General features: G+C 47.0%; 1 protein-coding gene across 1 annotated transcript; it reads left to right on the top strand.

The window, feature by feature from the left end:
* Nucleotides 1-10643: 10643 nt before the first annotated feature.
* WAS (WASP actin nucleation promoting factor) lies at nucleotides 10644-17725 on the top strand. Its single transcript, XM_033096098.1, has 12 exons — nucleotides 10644-10981; nucleotides 11345-11485; nucleotides 12471-12557; nucleotides 12660-12762; nucleotides 12874-12915; nucleotides 13009-13062; nucleotides 13767-13941; nucleotides 14935-14977; nucleotides 15178-15331; nucleotides 15538-15953; nucleotides 16210-16324; nucleotides 17413-17725. Exons 1-12 carry the CDS (start codon nucleotides 10850-10852, stop codon nucleotides 17466-17468), a joined length of 1518 nt encoding a protein of 505 aa, XP_032951989.1. The 5' UTR covers nucleotides 10644-10849; the 3' UTR covers nucleotides 17469-17725.
* The last annotated feature ends 2190 nt before the right edge of the window (nucleotides 17726-19915 follow it).

The raw sequence follows: 19915 nt of genomic DNA, 5'->3' as shown, positions 1-19915 counted from the left end.
GTGTGTGTGTGTGTGTGTGTGTGTGTGTATGTGTGTGTATCCTCAGGCATGGGAAACAAAAGAAAAAATAAACAAATGGGACTGGGTCAAACTAAAAAGTTTTTGCACAGCAAAGGAAACCATCAACAAAATGAAAAGACAACCTACTGATTGGGAGAAGATATTTGCCAATAATACATCTGATAATTGGTTAATATCAAAAATTTATAAATAACTCATACAACTTAACACCAAAAAAATAATAATCCAATTAAAAAATGGGCAGAGGACCTGAATAGACATTTCTCCAAAGAGGACATACAGATAGCCAATAGACACATGAAAAGATGTTCCACATCACTAATCATCAGAGAAATGCAAATTAAAACAACAATGAAATATCACCTCACTCCTGTCAAAATGGCTATCATCAATAAATCAACAAACAAGTGCTGTTGAGGATGAAGAGAAAAGGGAACCCTAGTGCACTGTTGGTGGGATTGCAAATTGGTGCAGACACTATGGAATACAGTATAGAGGTTTTTCAAAAATTAAAAATAGAACTACCTTATGACCCAGCAATTCCACTTCTGGGTATTTATCTGAAAAAATTCAAAACACTAATTCAAAAAGATATATGTACCCCTATGTTCACTGCAGCATTATTTACAATAGCCAAGACATGAAAGCAACCTAAATGGCCATCAACAGATGACTGGATAAAGAAGAGGTGGTACATATATACAATGGAATACTACTCAGCCACAAAAAAAGAATGAAATTTTACCAACTGCATCGACATAGATGGACCTAGAGGGTATTATGCTAAATGAAATAAGTCAGGCAGAGAAAGACAAATACCATATAATTTCACTTATACGTAGAAACTAAAGAATGGTATAAATGAACAAACAAAACAGAAATAGACTCATAGATACAGAGAGCAAACTGATTGCTGCCTGATGGGAGGAGGGTGGGGGACTGGGTGAAAAGGTGAAGGGGTTAAGAAGTGCAAATTTGTAGTTACAAAATAGTCTTGGGGATGTAAAGCAAAGCATAGGGAATATAGTCAATAATATGGTAATAACTGTGTATAGTGCCAGGTGGGTATTAGACTAGTCAGGGGGACCACTTCCTAAATTATATAAATGTCTAACCACTATGCTGTACACCTGAAACTAATTTAAATGATATTAAATGTCAACTGTAATTGAAAAATTAAAGAAAATATTTGTTGAATGGCTGAATGTTGATGAGACAGATCTAACACGTTCTATAAATTTTAGATTGGTTCTTCAGCATAACTGGGTTGCCTGAAAGCAGATGGTTGCATTATTCCTCAATGTTCTTCTCCTGCCTAAGGTCGAATCCTGAACTCTTGTGTGATAACTTCACTGAATTATTTTAGAAAAATAATCGGATATCGAGGATAGGGGTGTCACCTACCAAATCTCTTCAATAATGCCACAATATTATATTTGGCTTTTCCCCTGAGACCCCCAATCAATCCATGGCTCCATGATCTGCGTGTGAGTGCGCAAATAAAGTATAGACACACATTTGTTTGAAGAAGTGCCATGTAAAGGTTGTGTAACTGTTAGGTGCCTTTTCAGCTCATTAACTGAGTGTCTGGAAATTTCTCAACCTGTGGTTCAGCTTTCCCTCTACAAGGTGGCAATGTATTTCAGTTTCCTATTTCAATGAAGATGTATAAGAATTACTGTGATATCACTTTCCAGAATGAAAAAATGCCACTTGACCACAGGGAATAACTTTGAAGAAACTAAAGACTGGAGGTTGAGAGTCAATATTGCAACGCAATATTGTTGAAATGTAAGGTATTTTCCCGAAAATAAGACCTAACCATAAAATAAGCCCAAGCATGATTTTTCAGGATGCTCTTAATATAAGCCCTACCCCAAAAAATAAGCACCAGTTAAGATCATCAGCCAGATGGACACATTTAGTACATCTGTTTCAACACACGACGGACTATTGAATTATAAAATAATAATATTAATATTAATTAAATATAAATAAATAATATTATTGACATTAACACTTAAATGATAATGTAAGTTATAATTAAGTATTTGTAAATACCCAAGCAGGTGCCTTTGGACAAGAGGTAAACACCTATGTAAACAGATGAACTCGAGACTTATTGCCGAAGGACCAATCAGATTAAAGACACAACACACGAATAACGTGCGCACTTGATAACAAACAGACGTGGTTTGTTTGAAAGAAAGAGCTATTCTGTTGAGTACAAGAAAGGAATCGTGGTGGACTCCCGGGGCAAGAATCTTACGGCTTTCTGCAAAGAGAAGAAGTTGGATCTCGGAATGGTCCGAAAATAGTGAGCACAGTACAATAACCTCAGTCAACAGGGGGACGAGGGAAATGCTAAGAAGCGCAAGTGTGGATCCGGTCGGCAACCATTATTTCCTGAGCTGGAAGACATCATCTGTGAATGGATTGCTGACAGGAGAGCAAAGGCTTTGGTTGTACGCAGGGCTGATATTCAAGCATTTGCCCTTGCAATGGCACCACAGTTAGAAATATCCCTAGAAGAATTCAAAGCATCACAACACTGGCTGGATGGCTTCCTTCAGCGATATGAACTGTCTCTAAGATCGACAACAACGTTCAAGCTGGAAGATACTGAAGTTATTAAATGTGCACTTGCATTCAAGTCCTTTGTTGATGGCATCGACTTTTCTAAATACCAACTCTCCAGCATGATTGCTATGGATTAAACTGCAGTGTTTATGGGCCAAGGATCTCAAACGACAATTGATCAGAGGGGTGCCTCGTCAATCTACATTCCGTCCACTGGTTACAAAAGTGCACGTGTTACCTGTATTTTGGCAATTCATCTGGATGGAAAGAAAGCCCCACTTCTAATTATCACTAAGAAAGATTAGGTTGAACGTGTTTCAGACATTTATGTTCTTGAAACTGTGAAAGCCTGGTGCACACAAGCAGTTATAAGGAAGTGGCTCGATTTAATGCTGCCACTTGTTTTGTGAGGTGGCCAAAGAGGTCTGCTAGTCTGGGATTCAGCCAGCACTCACCGCGCTAAAGACATGAAGGACTTCCTCACAGAGAGAAGAATAGATCAAATAATGATTCCCGCATGAATTGCTGCCTATCTCCCGACTCCTGATATTGCAATAAACAGGCCATTCAAGGACCATTTGCACATGGAAATCAATGACTACATTGAAAATAGAATGGAGAGAAATCAGCGTGGAAACTTTGTGAAGCCTAGCCTGCAAGAGGTCGTGACTTGGGTGAAGAATTCATGGGATAAAATCACTGACAGCTGTGTTGCCAATGCACTACGAGCAGGCTACATGGACAGGAAGTGCTTATTTAAGGAAAGTAGGCTGGGCTGGAAGTTTCAATGGCCTTACTCACGTGTCTGGCAATTGGTGTTGGCTGTCAGCAGGGATGTCTTGGTTCTCTGGCAAACTCCCTATCATCCTGCAGCAGGCCAGACTATCTTCCTCACATGGAGGGCTCAGGGCAGGGCTCCACTAGGGCCAAAGCAGAAGGCTCTGGAGCTCACATAACAGCACTTCTATTGCATTCTATTGGTCAAAGCAAATCACAAGGCCAGCCCAGGTTCAATGGGTGAAGAAATAAATTCCGCCTCTGGATAGGGAGGCTGCCCTTCATCTCTCGTGTCTCTTCCTCTTCTTATAAGGACACCAGTCCTATCTGGTTAGGACCCCACCATTATGACCTCATTTAACCTTAATTACCTCCTTAAAGGCGCCATGCCTAAATAGAGTCACATTAGGGGTTAGGGAGCCAACACATGAATTTTGGAGGGACACAATTTGGCCCATAACATCATCTTTGCAAACAATCTAACCCAAATGCATTTAGTTATAAACCAATTATAAGATGTTTTACTCCATTTACTTGTTTTGATTTCAGGTACATGATTTATTTCTTCTGGGAAAATAAATCTTTAGGATGAGGCTCAGAAGCTGTCTGGCCACTAATTGTACGGTAGCCTGGCATCTATTTTTACTCTTTGTAAAACCCAAACCAGTAGGGTGTTCAGGGCTATCACAAGCAGATATTCAGAGTGTTGTGGAGAAAACAGAGATTCTGTATGGTACCTGGCCCCACTCATTGCCAAACACCCGGCACTGCTGTAATTCTTTGTAATTCAAATTTTACACGAGGAGTTCATCTGTTTTTGATAAGACTATTACTAATTAAGCAGGAAAAAAACTTTGAAAAGATTTTCTTTCTTTCTTTTTTTTTTTAATCCCTGTCTCCAGAAATGCTCCAGGGCCCCTCAGCCCAGCCCTGCCCCCACCCCCACCCCCACCCCACTTTATAGCTTACCCCCATGCCTGGGCACCCGAATATTTTTTAAACATTGACAAAATGTCTTTCAGTTCTTAATCAAAGAAAATTAAAAAGTGAAAAAATTCTTTAAAAGATTTTGCTTCAATTTTAAGAGAAGAGCATCATTAACAATAAATAAGTTTTTAAAACTTCCTGACCAACGTGCAGCACTCACACAAGCTATGTTAATACTATGCATATGTACATATTTATCACCCAATATTTTGAAAGCTCCATTGATCATAAGATTGTAAATACATTGTGTTTTCCCATAGTTGCCAAACTTAGCCCCCGCCTCCCCCCAAAAAAAACCACAACCCTCTTTTTCTCTTCAAGTTGTCTGTAATCAAGGTCTAAACTGGGGGTGACGATGATGAAATCTGTATAATTTAAAGGTCCACAGACATACAGTGCAAGCTATATTTATTGGAGGTTTTTTTAAAAAAACATTTTGTTTTATTCAAATAGGTTCATCCCTTTATTCATAAGCTAAAACTTTTCTTTTGTTCCCGTCTTCTTTATTTGTATCACTTTTGGGTGGATTTCTGTAAAAAGCAAAACTATATAGCTTATTGCATGTTGGATTAGACCATACTTAGGGCAATATCCCCCCCCCAAAAAAAATTGCACCCCTCACTAATTATGGCCCCTGAATGGAGATACTGAACTGAAGTATACATGTTGCAAACCAGCCACCATCAGAAACATTCAGTGATGATAAAGTGTCACACTTTAACCGAGCCTTTGATTTGTTCTACCCAGCATCCCACGAGCCTGGAAACTGCTCTCTGGGGCTCTATCCCCACACATACCTTCCGACAGTTTTCCTAAAACCCAAACTCAAAGAACGCTTTTTGTTTTGAGATAATTAGAGAAAAAACGAACACCAAGAGTCACTGGGTGCAGGCATGAAAACCTTACTGGGTTTGTGATTGCATCATCCAGCACACCGGGCGCCAAGCCCTGATGTGATCTCACTAATCCCCAACAATAAGCACCACCTTCTACCACTTCTACAGGTGAAAAATCTGACCCTCTGGGGTGATATTTGATTCCACCGCCCCAAATCCCCAAAGCCTCTCTTCAGCTACCCAACGCACTGGTCTGTCATCCAGTGCACATGCCCAGAACCCGTGACCAATGGGAGTCTGGCGCACCGGAGCGGGGGCGGGGCTATGTCATTCTCGGAGGCGGGGTATCCTTAAAGAATAGTAAGGCCGAGAATTTGGCCATCGACCAATCAGATCCCACGGAGGCCCAGCCTGCTGTTCCCACCCTTGAGCCAATTGCCGGCTCCAGTGTGTTGACAACAATCGCAGCGGGGGGAGGGGGAGGTTTGTGAAAGTGGTTAAGATGGCGGATGTGAGAGAGGCCAAGGGCGTGGCCACAGAGAGTGAGGCCCGCCGAGGTGGGTGGGAGTCGGAAGGATGGGGTGGGGGTCTTGGGGCAACCGGGATTGCGACGTAACCCTCTCCGTTAGGGGATGAGGCAGCCGTCGTATTCCTCCCCCACAAACAAAATGGTATGTTTCAAGATGACCGCCCCCTCCCCAGTGGTACGATCCTGGGCGGACTGTTCCATTTTGCGTTCCTTCCTACGCCCGCTGTGGTCCATTCCTGGCTGCTGCATTAACCATCCTGGGTTCACAGGCAACCCGTAGGACATGCAGACTGGGAAGTGGACACACCTTGAGTCGTGCACACAGGGGTTTGGGCACTCATGAGGTCACACACATTGGGGAGTAGACACCCCTAGGGTCATACGCTCATGTGTGGACACTTCCCGTGTCACAGGCTGGGTAATGGACACTTGGGGTCAAATATTGGGGTGCAGGGAGGTAGGGAACGCCCATCTAGGGAGAGTTGGTGGTGACTTTGAGGGTGTGGGCAGTGAAGGGACTAGGAAGGGACCTCTGGCTCCCTGGCCAGCAGCCACAAATCTAGAAGAGAAGGAGAGGGCTGGCTGACACGGTGATTTCCTGTGCAGGTGGGGGGAGTAGGGCGGGAAACGTGATGGGTGAGACCTCCGAGGTTGGCAGGAAGGGCTCCAGGAACATATCACAGCCCTGGAGGAGTCTGGCCAGGCCCACGGAATTGGTCTCTGAGATGGGCTTTGCAGCAGGGGGAAGTAGAGAAAGAGTGGTGGGAAGGTGGTCATGTGTTCTGGGTCTCTGACCATCTGCCAATGGTGGTGGGACCTGAAAGTCTGATGGAGGAGGGTGAGGAGAGGGTGGAGAGGACACAGAATGCTAGGCGGAAGGGATGATAGTTCATGTGTCCAAGTAACTTAGCTATTTCATAAAAACAACAATACATAATTAGCATGTTAAGCTCTGTCCTGATCACTGTACATTAGTTATCTCGTTTAGTCAACAACCTTAACTGCTATTACTGTCTTCACTTTATGGAGGAGAGAACTGAGGCACTGAGAGGTTACCAGACTAAGTAGTTGGTAAGTGCCAGATCCAGGCTATAGGGCTCCAGAATCTGTGGTTCTAACCACTGAACCTTTCTTATTTCTACAGGTGTCTCTGCTTTTCTGTGCTTACCTTGTCCTCACTCCACCCCCACCAGGACTAGAAATCAGCTGTGGGGACAGAGTCCCAGAGAGCAGTTTCCTGGCTCTTGGCCTCACATGGAAAGGTGCTGGCTCGAGTAGTAGATGGCCATCAGCTGTAACCATTGAGCCATTGGCCACTGATATAACTGCAATGGCTGAGCTAGCAAGCGCGGATTGCAGTTAGCAAGTGGGGTTGGAGGGCAGAGAAGTGGACGGCAGGTTGTGGATCGTGTGGCACCTGCTTCCTGTGTCTCCAACCCAGCCACCAGCGAGACTATAGTGGTATGACTCCCCTATCTGTGGCTCCGTGGGTGTTCCTTTTTGGGCTCACCTTGTCCTGCATTCTTATGTGGGGAGCAGCACCAGAGACCCCGCATGACACCCCGCGTGACATCAGCCCCTTCCCTGACGGTTCCTAAAGCACCCATTTGCCCTTAGCATCAGTAAACAATGTAAACATCTCTGTGGGAGGGGCTGGCCCCTGCACACTCTGGAGTTGAGTTGTTTTTCTTTCCCCTTCCCCTAGGCATGGGGGTGAAGAGATGACAGAGGGGCCTTGTGGGAAGAGGACAGTAAATTGAAGCATAGAAATCTAGACTGTACAATGATTATTCAACAAATGCTGGTTGAGCTTCTGAATGCAGGGTCCTGTGCTAGGGTGGTGGGGATATGCCAATGAAGAAGACAGACAAGGGTCCTGATCCTTCCTGCTCTGGGGGCGTGTTTTGGGAATGCCTGGTAGGCAGACTTTGGTTGTCAGAGTAATGGGAGTGCCTCAGCATTGAATGGGCAGGGGCCCGAAATACTGGGGGACAGCTCCACACCACCAAGACTTGTAACACCCATGAATGTATGTCATTCCAGGATGGTAAAAGGAGGCCTGCCCAAAGGTTTCTTATTAAAAGGGAGCATTGGGTTGGAGAGTTGAGAACTTCTGTTTCCTTAGGGTGGGATTGTCCCCAGGAAGGAGCCCTCATGGACATGGAGGACTGTGAGGGGCTGGAAGGTAAGGGGAGGAGAAGGATGATGTGGCAATGGGAATTCTGCCATCTTGATGTCAGTTTGGTCTTAGCAACCTCCCAATGCCTATGTCTCCTCCAGGGACTCAGTTACACAGTGGTGATTCAGTTATGAGAGACACCCCCTCTGTCTTCTTACCTACTTAGGACTTGAGGCTCGATCTTGTAGGCAATATCCTCTCAAAATAAAGCAAAAGAAGCACAGGATATAAACAAGAAGTGACTCTCCATCTGGTAACCCCTGGGGGGATTGGCAGAGGGAGGTGGTGAGGGAACATTAGGTGAACGTAAGTTATTGGGCACATCCTAGTTCTTGGGGGTTCCTGGGCATTCACTGGATTGCTAAGAAGTAAGGTAGAACTTCGGCTCCCAGCTGTGGTGGAGTAAATTGTATTCGACCCACTCTCCAGCTGAGAGCAGCCAGAAAGGTTGGACTAATGTATTGTTCTTTTTAAATCTATTTGAAGGTCCAGGAGAGCAAGTAACCTTTGAAGTCATCACCTCCCCAAATACTGTCATTCAGTGCAGAAAAACAAGAGTAGATGGGGACACATAACAATAAAATAAACCAACTCCAAATTATTAATGCAGATCAACAGAGTAATTCAATAATCTGAACATGATAAATGGTATTAAGATGATTAATCACCCTTTTAAGATGGAGAAACTCATTCTATTGAGTTTATTTCAGGGACTGAAATAAAAATCTACTTTAGCTTTTTTATTTAGAGAAAAATTTTAAACCTGTCTGCCACTTAGAAGTAAGAACAGAAAATATAAAACTTTTAAATGTTAATTTAAACAGCAACCAGCAAATGTAGCAGAGGTTTAAGGCCCCCTGATGGCGACTTAAAAGGGACAGAGGTAGGGTCAGAGAGAGAAGGAGTAGGGAGGAAGAGCACAAAAGACAGAAAAGGAACAGAAGAATTTTATATTGGCCCCCATGTGGCACTTCACAGTTTTGGAGCTCACATAACTGGCCTCTGATCCGTCCGTCACAAGCTGTGTGATCTTAAGTGAGCTAAGCTTCTGTGGGCCTCAGCTTCCCTACCAGTAAAATGGGGGTGACAGTAGTGCTTCGTGTCGTCTGTGAATGTGAAATGAGTTAATACATGAAAGGCATTTAGAAAAAGCTCAGAAAACACTTAACCAGTTAGACATTAATCCCTCATTCATTCCTTTACTTACTGTCTAGTTTGTGCCAGATACTGGGTATACGCTTGGCACTTAGAGCTCAATGAGTAGTGTTAAAATGAATGAATGCAGTGGCATTTTAAGGAAAAGCAGGGGCTTGCCCTAATGGACAAGCTGGAAGGTGCCTCAGGCCTGGAGGAAGGAAATCACCTGATGAGTTGGTGGCACCATAAACTAAATTGTGAGGGGGGAGAGGAGGGAAGTTGGCTTGAATTGCTACACAAGAAGGGACTTTGAACCTAGGCTTAGGAGAGAAGCTTTGAACTTGGGGGCATGGGGAGCCCAGCAGGTTTCCAGGCAGGACTGTGTGTCCCACCTTGAGATGTGCTGTTGACCTTCAGGTACCCAGGAATGGCAGTCACACCCCAGACCGGCTCAGCTCCCCCAAACTGCTCTATGTGTGCCTGAGAGCTTTGCGTCCCCCCGCCCCCCCCATGGAAGACTGAGGCCCAGGGAGGAGTGGGAATAAGCTAGCATTCACTCGGGGACAGTCTGGCATTTTCTGGTACATGTAGAGACATGCAAACCCTCCAGCCCCCTGACTCCCCTCCTGAGAGGGGATGCCTGCGTGACCAAGAAATGTGTACAGGAGGGAACACAGCAGTGTTGCTCCCAACAGCAAAAGCCAGAAACAGCCTAAATATCTGTTAACAGGAGAATGCGGATAAAAAAAGTTGTACAGTCACCCAATAGAATACTATATAGCAGTTCATATACTAAAAAATGAATAACTGCTACAGGCAAACACGAATCTTAGTAACAGACAGAAGGTGTGGAGCATAGTGATGAAAAGTGTGCCCTCTGGACCCAGCCTGCCTGGCATGCAATCTGGGCTCTCCCACTTGCTGGCTGGGGGCTACTGGGAAAATCACTTAACCACTCTGCCTCAGTTCTCTCATTTTCCTCTGTCAAATGGACACGGTAATAGTGTGTGTCGCACAGGCTGTTAAGAGGATTCAAATGAGTATTTACAAAGGGGTCAGAACAGTGCCTGGCATACATTCAGTACTACATGAATGTTGGATAGATAAAAATAAAATATTGAGTGGAGAGAAAGCAAATCTCTGAAGATTACATACTTCAAAAGTTCAAAAGCACTGAAAATGAAGTAAGATATTTAGGCATTCATATATCCTATAAAATTCCTTTCTTCAAAAAGGGGTGATATGTAGAAAGTAATTTGGGAGCTGCAGGGAGGCAGGGGTAAGGGGTGGGGAAGTGAGCTGCGTTGTTGGATGTCTCAGGAGAGGGATGGGATCCCAGGTGCTCACTGTGTAATTAAAGGAAATGTTTTAGCACAGTAATTCTTCAGCACTAGGGGCCTTGAACCCTAGGCCCAGGCTAACTGGGTGCTGTGGGGAGGAAGGAGGCTGCCCAGCCCCATGACTGTTCCCCACCGCTGCAGCATGCCTTGCGGAAGTGCTGTAGTGGCCTAGCTCTTGCTGTCAGCCAATCAGAGGGAGATGGGCCCCAGAGAGTAAAAAAGAAGGAGGAAGACATGAACTGGTCCAAAAGATGAGTTTAACCAGTCAAGTGGAGGAGGGCCCCAATCTGGTAGAGGGTCCAAGCTTGTTCTAGGGTGGAGGAGGCCAGGCCCACCGAGGGGCCCCTGGAGGACTTGTTTCCCTTGTGGTTTTTTGTACTTCCTGTTCCCTGCTCACTGCGGAAGTTCCTCTTCTTACCCTGCATTCAGAGCCTAGCTGGAGAGGACAAGGGCAGGAGGCACCATGAGTGGGGGCCCTGCAGGAGGCAAGCCTGGGGGCCGTGGATCGTCGGCGGTTCAGCAGAACATACCCTCCACCCTCCTCCGTGACCATGAGAACCAGCGACTCTTCGAGATGCTCGGACGGAAATGCTGGGTGAGCTGGGGATCACCTAGCCCTCCCTGTCTCTCTCCCTTTCCTCCTCTTCCTCCTCATCTTTCCCATCCTCCCCATCTCCGCCTTTCCTCCCTTTCCTCTCACCTTATCTTCCCCATTCTTCCCCTCTCCTCCCCTTTCTTCCCCTCTTCTCCTCCTTTCCTTCTCCATCATCTCCTCTCCTAGAATCCATTTATCCCCATTCACCAATCCCGGAGAGATCTCCATGTCTGTTCACTTTCTCTCTGGTTGTGGCCCTTCCTTGGGGGCTATGACAGCCGTGGGTAAGGAAGGACCAGGTCTGGCTCCGACCCTCTGGTTGCCCCTGACCAAACTGCACTGAACTCCGCTCTCCCTTCCCAGACGCTGGCCACTGCGGTTGTTCAGCTGTACCTGGCGCTGCCCCGTGGAGCTGAGCGCTGGACCAAGGAACATTGTGGGGCTGTGTGCTTCGTGAAGGATAACCCCCAGAAGTCATACTTCATCCGCCTTTACGGCCTTCAGGTGATCCCCATTCCTCACTGGACAAGCAAACCAGTTTTCAACCCACAAACAAGATCTGGGTCCATAGCCCTGAACCCTTGGACAGATCAGTGAACCCCTGGACCCCAGAACCAAAGACTTCATCCAGATGTCAGACTCTGGTTTGCCTTTCTAAGTCTGCGATGATTGACTCCAGAGTCTCTATGTCACCATATATACCTCATCACGTATTAGCATACCTCCTAAGTCTAATCTGTTCCACAAACTCCCCCCAAAAATGAGAACTATAGTTTTACCTGCACCTTAAATCTGCTCTAGAGCCACATTTTGGGTCTCAGGAATCCCCCATCAAAACTTCTGGACCTCAGATGTTTGCCCAGCTCCTAAGTCATAAATCTATTCCACAAATCCCCAACCTGAATATGCCGTTGGGTCGAACTCCAAATCTGTCCTTTTAAACCCACAGCCTGGACCTCAGCATTCCTGAATCTGTTCCACAAACCCCCAACCTGAACTCCCCAGACACATACCTCCCATTCATCCTTCTAAACCCATAAAGATGAACTCAGCATGACCACATCAAGATCCCAGGACCATCAAATACCAAAATCCTAAGCCATAAAACTCCGCTCCACAAACCTCAACCCCAACTCCAAATACTGGAGCCCTGCCTGCCCAAATGAAGGCCCCCATCGTGGGGGTATGGGATGGAGTCTAGAATGGGCTCAGTTTCCTAAGACGGGAGCCCCAAATCCTCAAATCCAAGCCCCCAAGTTCCACAGCTAGGATCCCAAACCCCAAATTCAAAGATCTCACTGCAATGTGTAACTCCCATACTGTACCCCAATCCTCCACATCTGACCCCTAGACCCCCAACTCTTCTGATGCCGAATTGGAAACCTCCAAATCAGATCCTGGGGCCCCAAATTTGGACACATGTTCCCTGCCCAGATAACAGAGACCTGCCCTACATGTCTCAGTGCCAGTGTGTTCCCCACCTCTCCAGGCAGGCCAGCTGCTCTGGGAACAGGAGCTGTACTCACAGCTGGTCTACTCCACTCCCACCCCCTTCTTCCACACCTTCGCTGGAGACGTAAGTGACCACCCAACCCCTGGGCCTCAGTTGGGCTGTGGGGAGGAGATGGGAAAGGTGGGGGATGGGCCTGGGAGGCTGTTGACCCCAAGGTGTACGCAGGACTGCCAAGCGGGGCTGAACTTTGCAGACGAGGGTGAGGCCCAGGCCTTCCAGGCCCTGGTACAGGAGAAGATACAAAAAAGGAATCAGAGGCAAAGTGGAGGTAAGGAGGCCTTGGAGGAGGAAAGGGGGTTGGGCAGAAGTGAATGCAAGAGTGGGGAGCTGGAAAAGCCCCCTCATGGTTCTGGTTCCCAGTTCACCTGTCTCTCCACAGACAGACGCCAGCTACCCCCACCACCAGCACCAGCCAGTGAAGGTGAGTCCTCTAGTGCAAGTAGGGGTAATAGCCGGCTAGCCCAGGAACCCGTGGCAGGGTTGTGATAGCTCTCTGTCCATTCCATCTTCCCAGAAAGAAGAGGAGGGCTCCCACCCCTGCCCCTCCACCCAGGTGGAGACCAAGGGGGTGAGTGCTGATTCTTCCATGTCCCTGGGTGAACGGGTGGGTTAGGGTGTGGATGAATGAGTAATTTGGTGGGTGCAGAGATAAGTGGGTGAATGGGTGGGTAGAAGGGTGGATGGATTGGTGGTGGGTAGATGGTCGAGTGGGGGGACGCACTGATGGGAGGATGAAAATATAGATAGATATATAGATGTATAGGTGGGTGTATAAATGCATAGGTGAATTGGTGTGTGGCTAAGTGGATGAATGGATAGATGACTCAGTAAATTAACGAATGAGTGAGTGAGTGATTGAATGAACCGAACAGTAAATAATTGAATAAGTGAAATAAAATTTCAATCAGTGAAAGAAGCAATGATTGAATGAATGAAAGAAGGAAGGAACGAGTGAGTGAGTGAATGAATAATTTAATAAATTAGTCAGTGAGCCAGTGAATGAATGAGTCAATACTTAAGTGATAAGCATAAGTGAATGAATAAATAAATGAATCAGTGAACGTATGAATGGTGTGTGGGACCCACCCACCCACTTTTCCATAAACCCTCCTTGGACCCCCTCACCCACTCCCTCCATGATCATCAAACACACACCGAGATTCCCCCAACATACTTCCCGTCTCTTACTCCTATGCTTTGATTGGTCGGTAAGTGGATCAATAGTCTAGTGACCCTAGGATCAATAGTCTAGTGACCCTATTTTCCCCACAGGCCCAGCAGCTGGTCCACCGTCCCTGGGGCTAGTGACAGTGGACATCCAGAACCCAGACATTACGAGTTCACGATACCGTGGGCTCCCAGCTCCTGGGCCTGGCCCAGCTGATAAGAAACGCTCAGGGAAGAAAAAGATCAGCAAGGCTGATATTGGCGCACCCAGCGGATTCAAGTAAGAACCTCTCCCCAGTGGGTCCACAGATCCCTGGGAGGGGGGCAGATGAACAGGTGGGCAGGAGGAGAGCTGAGTGGATGGAAGGATGGGCAGATGGAGGGGTGGGCAGGTAGACAGATGAGTGGAGGGGTGAGTAGGTGAAAGGCCAAGACTAGGGAGAGGCAAGTGAGGCACCAAGGTTGCAAAATTTACGGAGACAGTCAGTGGCAGTCATGCAAGTACAGTTCATGACTCTGAGGGTGAGTGCCTCCTTAAATTTTGTACCCTAGGCACCTCACTTGCCTCACCCTAGTCCTACCCTGGGCTGGTGGGTGAGTAGATAGGTGGGTAGATGGATGAATGGATGAACTGGATGGGTGGGTTGGAGAATGAATGGATAGGTGGTTGGATGGATGGTGGATAGGTAAATGGGAAGTGGGTGAGTAGAAGGATGGGTGCGTGGATGAGTGTGTGGACAGATGGATATATAGGCTGACTGGTTCACAGTCAAGGTGGATGGGGATGGACAGGTGGCCAGACATGTGGATGAATGGACAGAAGTGTGTGGTTGAATGGAGACAAATGAGTGGATGGATGGCAAGGTGGACACATAGGTAGATGGATGGGTAGATGGACAAGTGTGTGTGAGGACAGATCGATGGACAAACGGGTAAGCAGATGTGTGTGGGCAGATGAGTGGCGAGACAAATGTATGATAGATCAGTGGGCTGACAGGTGAATGTGAATGGCTCGGTGGACAAATGGATGGGTGGATGGATGGTGGAAAAAGGGATGGATAGACAGATGGACACCACAAATTATGGACCCCTTCTAATTCCTTAACTACTGCACTCATTCATTCATTCATCCATCCATTCATTCACTTATGGCTTATTCATAAATTCTGGCCCCTCAGAGTCCCTCTGGGCAGCAGCAGGCAGGAGGGCTTCATTAGGAAGGGAGGGAAGGAAGGGCACTGGGGCTTCACTGGGGTCTCTTCACCTCCCGTAGACATGTCAGCCACGTGGGGTGGGATCCCCAGAATGGATTTGACGTGAGTAACTGCAAAGTCCCCTGGACCCCACTCAACTCCCACCTCCCCTTCCGTAGTCTACCAATCAGACCTACTCCCAGACCTCACTCTTCCCACACCTGTCTCAGATCCCTCTCTGGGATGGACCCAATGATAATCCATGCTCCTTTCCTCCCCCCCTTCTTTGCCCACTCCTGCCCTGGACTTTTCCTCCCGGGCAGGTGAACAATCTGGACCCAGACCTGCGGAGCCTGTTCTCCAGGGCAGGAATCAGTGAGGCCCAGCTCACCGATGCTGAGACCTCCAAACTTATCTACGATTTCATTGAGGACCAGGGCGGGCTGGAAGCTGTACGGCAGGAGATGAGGCGCCAGGGTGAGTACCCCCTTCTGGACAGCCCCTTCTTCTCCAACCCAGGTAGCTGATTTCTAAAAGATACACTGCAGTCACTCAGTCCTCATGGAAACCCTTCTACCTCTTGAATCGGGAGTTGGTCAGTTGGGTACCCATTTTACAAATGAGCAAAACTGAAGCTTGGAACAAAACTGTAATAACAGCAATATGTCATTTTCTCCCCTCAGAGCCACTTCCACCACCCCCACCACCATCCCGAGGAGGGAACCAGCCCCCCCGGCCCCCTACTGTGGGGAGTAACAAGGGTCGATCTGGTCCATTGCCCCCTGTTCCTTTGGGAGGTGCTCCACCCCCACCAACTCCACGGGGACCCCCACACCCGGGCCGAGGGGGCCCTCCACCACCACCGCCTCCAGCTACAGGACGTTCTGGGCCACCGCCCCCTCCACCCCCTGGAGCTGGGGGTCCACCACTGCCACCGCCACCACCGCCACCGCCACCACCACCGCCACCACCCAGCTCTGGGGATGGGCCAGCCATTCCCCCACCCCCTCCTTCTCTGGGGACTATGGGGGGCCTGAGCCCTGGTGGGGGTCGGGGGGCACTTTTGGATCAAATCCGGCAGGGAATTCAGCTGAACAAGGTGAGGTCCAGCAGGATGAAGGACTGGGGGTCTGGGACTCTGGGGTGTACTGTGCAAGTCAGGATATTAGTGGTTGGGGGCTAAGACTGATGGGGGTCCCAGGTTTTGGGGGTTCAGTGATAGGGTTTGGAGGTTGGTGGGAAGTGGTGGGCTTGGAGCCTTGAAGGAGACTGGGAGGTGTGGGGACGTGGGGAGGGGCAGGGAGAAGTGCTCTCACAACTCCCTGAGCCCCTGTGCTGCTCTCTGCTTGCTGCAGACCCCTGGCGCCTCAGAGAGCTCTGCACTGCAGCCGCCACCTCAGAGCTCAGAGGGGCTGGTGGGGGCCCTGATGCACGTGATGCAGAAGAGAAGCAAAGCCATCCACTCCTCAGGTGAGGCCCTGCCCTCCTCTGCCACCTGTGGGCTGCCCTCTCTGGAGCCCATCCTACCAGGGCAGTGACCCTGCTACCCAGGGCTAGTGTTGGCCTAAAAAAAGCCCCAACATTCTCCATCAATAGTAACATTGGCCCCATCTGTTGATGATAGTATTACTAACACAAATCTTGTATCAGTCTCCTTTTTGACAATCCTAACGCTGTCATTACATAGCAATAGTATAGTTACGCCTGTCTTTGACAATAATATTAACGTTAATGCCAAGGTACATCCACATTATCGACATTAATCCCATTTGTTCAGTCGTGTTAACATCAGCCCATTATGTGATGATAATATTATAAAGAAGCCCATCTTCGACAGTAACATTAACCCTAACTCCATGTAACAGTAACTCATTATGTGATAATGATAACTAACCCAATCTTTTTGCAATGATGTTACATGAATCCCCTAGTGTGTCAACAATATTGTCACCATACAACAATTATGTGAGGATAATCTGAACCTCAACTTTTATGTGACGATAATATAATTAACTCCAACTTTGCCAATAATATTAACATTAACCCTAGAGTGTCCACTAGGTTAACATGGATCCATTACATGACAGTATTATAATGAACCTCATCTTTTGACAATATTATCATTAATCCCATTATATATCAACACTATTAACCTTAGCCCGCTATAAAACAATAATATTGTAATTTAGTCCACTTTTGCTAATAATATTTAAATTCACCCCATTAAGTGACAAACGTGTTAACATTAACCCTTTGTGTGACAATAATATCCTAACTAACCACACATTTTTTACAATAAATACTAACTTCAACTCCCACTAGAAGCTGGACCCCAATAATAATCCCTATCTTGTCCCAAACAGGAACCCTAACTCTCCCTCCTCTGAGGAGGCCCCATCCTCATCCAACACATGGGTCCCAGATCTGATTTCCTAGCAGGAGACCTCAGCCCCCCAGGGCCCTGAGTCCTGATCTCCCGGGCCCTAGGAAACCCCTTCCCCCAGGGCTCTCGAGCCCTCCTGCTCATCCTGAATTCCACTCTTTCTGTCTCCCTCCAGACGAAGGGGAGGACCAGGCCGGAGATGATGATGAGGACGATGAATGGGATGACTGAGTCACCACCATCCCCACCTGTTCTGCGCGCCCTCACCTAGCAGCCCCTGCTTGCTGCTTTCCTCTCTTGGCTTCCAGGCTCCCAAGGTGTATTTCTTCCCCATCAATCCTTTCAATGCTATTACCTCTGACTGGCCCCCACACTCACCCTAGTGGCCCTTTTTATACAAAATAACCAGGGCCCTTTTTATACAAAATTTCTCCTCACTCAAGGATTTTTAAACAAAAATAAAATAGCTGTCTTTCTGTTTCTCTAAATCTCCGTTTGTATACATTCCACATGTGGGAATTTGGGGTCCTTTTCACCCAAGGTCCCTTTTACTCATCTATCCCATTTCATTTACTTAGCCATACACGTATACAATCCATTCATTCATTTGTTCTCTCGGTCATTTTAGCCTTTGTTTCCTTCTGCCCTTCTTTCTTTCCATAAACATTTATTCCCAGGCACTACTTTAGAGACTGGGGATAAAGCATTGGAAAAAAAATGACTAAAATTCTTGCCCTAGTGGGACCAACATTCTGGGGATGGACATTTTAGGGGAGGAGACAGAAAAGAAAGAAAGAATCAGATGGAAACCAAAGATAGTTACAGATCATAAGTACTACATGCTGAGGAGAAATGACATTTAGATAACAGTACTCAGGGAAAGCCAGTTGGAGGAGTAACAGTTATGCTGGACCTAAAGAGAGAGGAGTCAACTAGGGGAATACTTGGGGGAAGGGCATTCCAGACACAGTGAACAGCTAGTGCAAAGGCCCTGAGGTGGGGAAAAGCTTGGCATGAGCCAGGTGTGGTGAATGAGTGAGAGTTATTTATTCATTCACTTACATATTTTTAAAAAACCATTTAATCAACACAATACTAGATCAAGAGAGTACTAGGTGGTCAGACTTCCCCACTCTCCATGTACATAACAACTCACCCAGGATCCTGATGGGCAGAATCCCCCTCTCAATATTAAAATTTGGTTCTGCCCAGTCCCCAGTGCAAACCAAGTCTTAGCCAATGACAATGGAAGAGGCAAAAACTTACTAATCAGATAGATCTGCTCTAGAACCCAGGCAAGATGCCTCACCTCTGAGCCTCAGTTTCCTCATCTATACAATGGGGGTAACAATATGTAACAGATTTCCAGCTTGGATCCCACTGGGTCTCCCCTTCTCCTCCTCCAGGACTTGCTCTCCAGAAAAAAAAGGAGCAACTCAAAACTGTCCCTGGTGTTTAAAGCTATTTCCAAGGGAGTAATGACAAACTCCTGTACATTAAAACCTAGGATTCGCGGTGCCTACTCCTTCCCATTTCTGAACCTGGCGGATTGAAGATCTCAGGTAGCCTAACTTTAGAGGAGGAGGAGGTGAGAGGGGAGAAAGATAAAGGTGAGGAGGAATCCAGAGAGGGCAGGCTTCTTCCACCTGCGAGATGGAAGGTGCGGGTTGGAGGGTTAGGGGAAGAAAAGAAAAAGCCAGGTGGTGGGGGCAGCTGGGGTGGTGAGGTCGGAGATGTGGCTTTGCCCCATAAGAATTCCCCTAAAGCTGGGGAAGCTGGAGGAGGGAGTCTCAGGTTCCCTTTAATTCTTTCATTATTCCTCACCCTTCACTCAACTTCCCACCCATCCCGTCCAAGTCTCCAAGGTGAGCATTGAGTCTAGGAAGGTCCTGTCATATCACTTACCCCCACCCCACCCTTCTGGCAAAGCCCTAGAAATCAGTGTTCGAGGACCCCTTAGGCAGGCTTTGTCCTAGAAAACTTTACAGCACACAACTTTTGAATCCCCAGGAGCACCAGCTAGAGCAGGCACAGACCTGGGGTAAAAGAATTGACTGTGGGCAAGTTGCTTGACCTCTCTGGGCCTGTTTCCTCAGTCCTTAAAATGAGGATAGAAAAACTTACTTCACCAGCTGTGGCCAGAATTAAAATGGATGGTATCTGCTAAGTGCCTAGCTCCTTGTAGGCATCTATATATAAACATTAGTTGCTGCTGCTGTTGTTATTCCTGGGTGTCACTGATCCTGAGTCACCACTGATTATAAAATGCACCATTATTTTCTGTATCACTAAGAAAGACAAAAAGTACTGCCAATTAAATTATGACACACCAGTGCATGAGAGATGCAGCCTGATTTTAGAGATGTTAAAAAACAAATTAAATGCTTCTGGCGCCCTGGCTGGCGATGACGTTCCTTAACCTGCATTCTGGTTCCACATGTATGTTTGCTGCTGAAAAGGCACAGAGCAGGCACAGACCTGGGGTAAAAGGCACAGACATGGGGTCACTCCACTGGTCACACATGGTCTGTGTACTCTCTGTATGTGTGCTATACTCCAATATGGGATTTACAACAAAAATAGGTCAAATTTGTGTGGCATGTAATGAATAAAACCCTGTATTGGCCCCAGCACTGGGCAAGGAAATATACACACTAGGCAGTAATTAACACTAAACA

This window comes from Rhinolophus ferrumequinum, chromosome X (genome assembly GCF_004115265.2).
Source record: "Rhinolophus ferrumequinum isolate MPI-CBG mRhiFer1 chromosome X, mRhiFer1_v1.p, whole genome shotgun sequence".
Lineage (NCBI taxonomy): Eukaryota > Metazoa > Chordata > Mammalia > Chiroptera > Rhinolophidae > Rhinolophus > Rhinolophus ferrumequinum.
The sequence above is the reverse complement of the archived record's forward strand: the minus strand, read 5'-3'. Positions and strand labels throughout refer to the sequence as shown.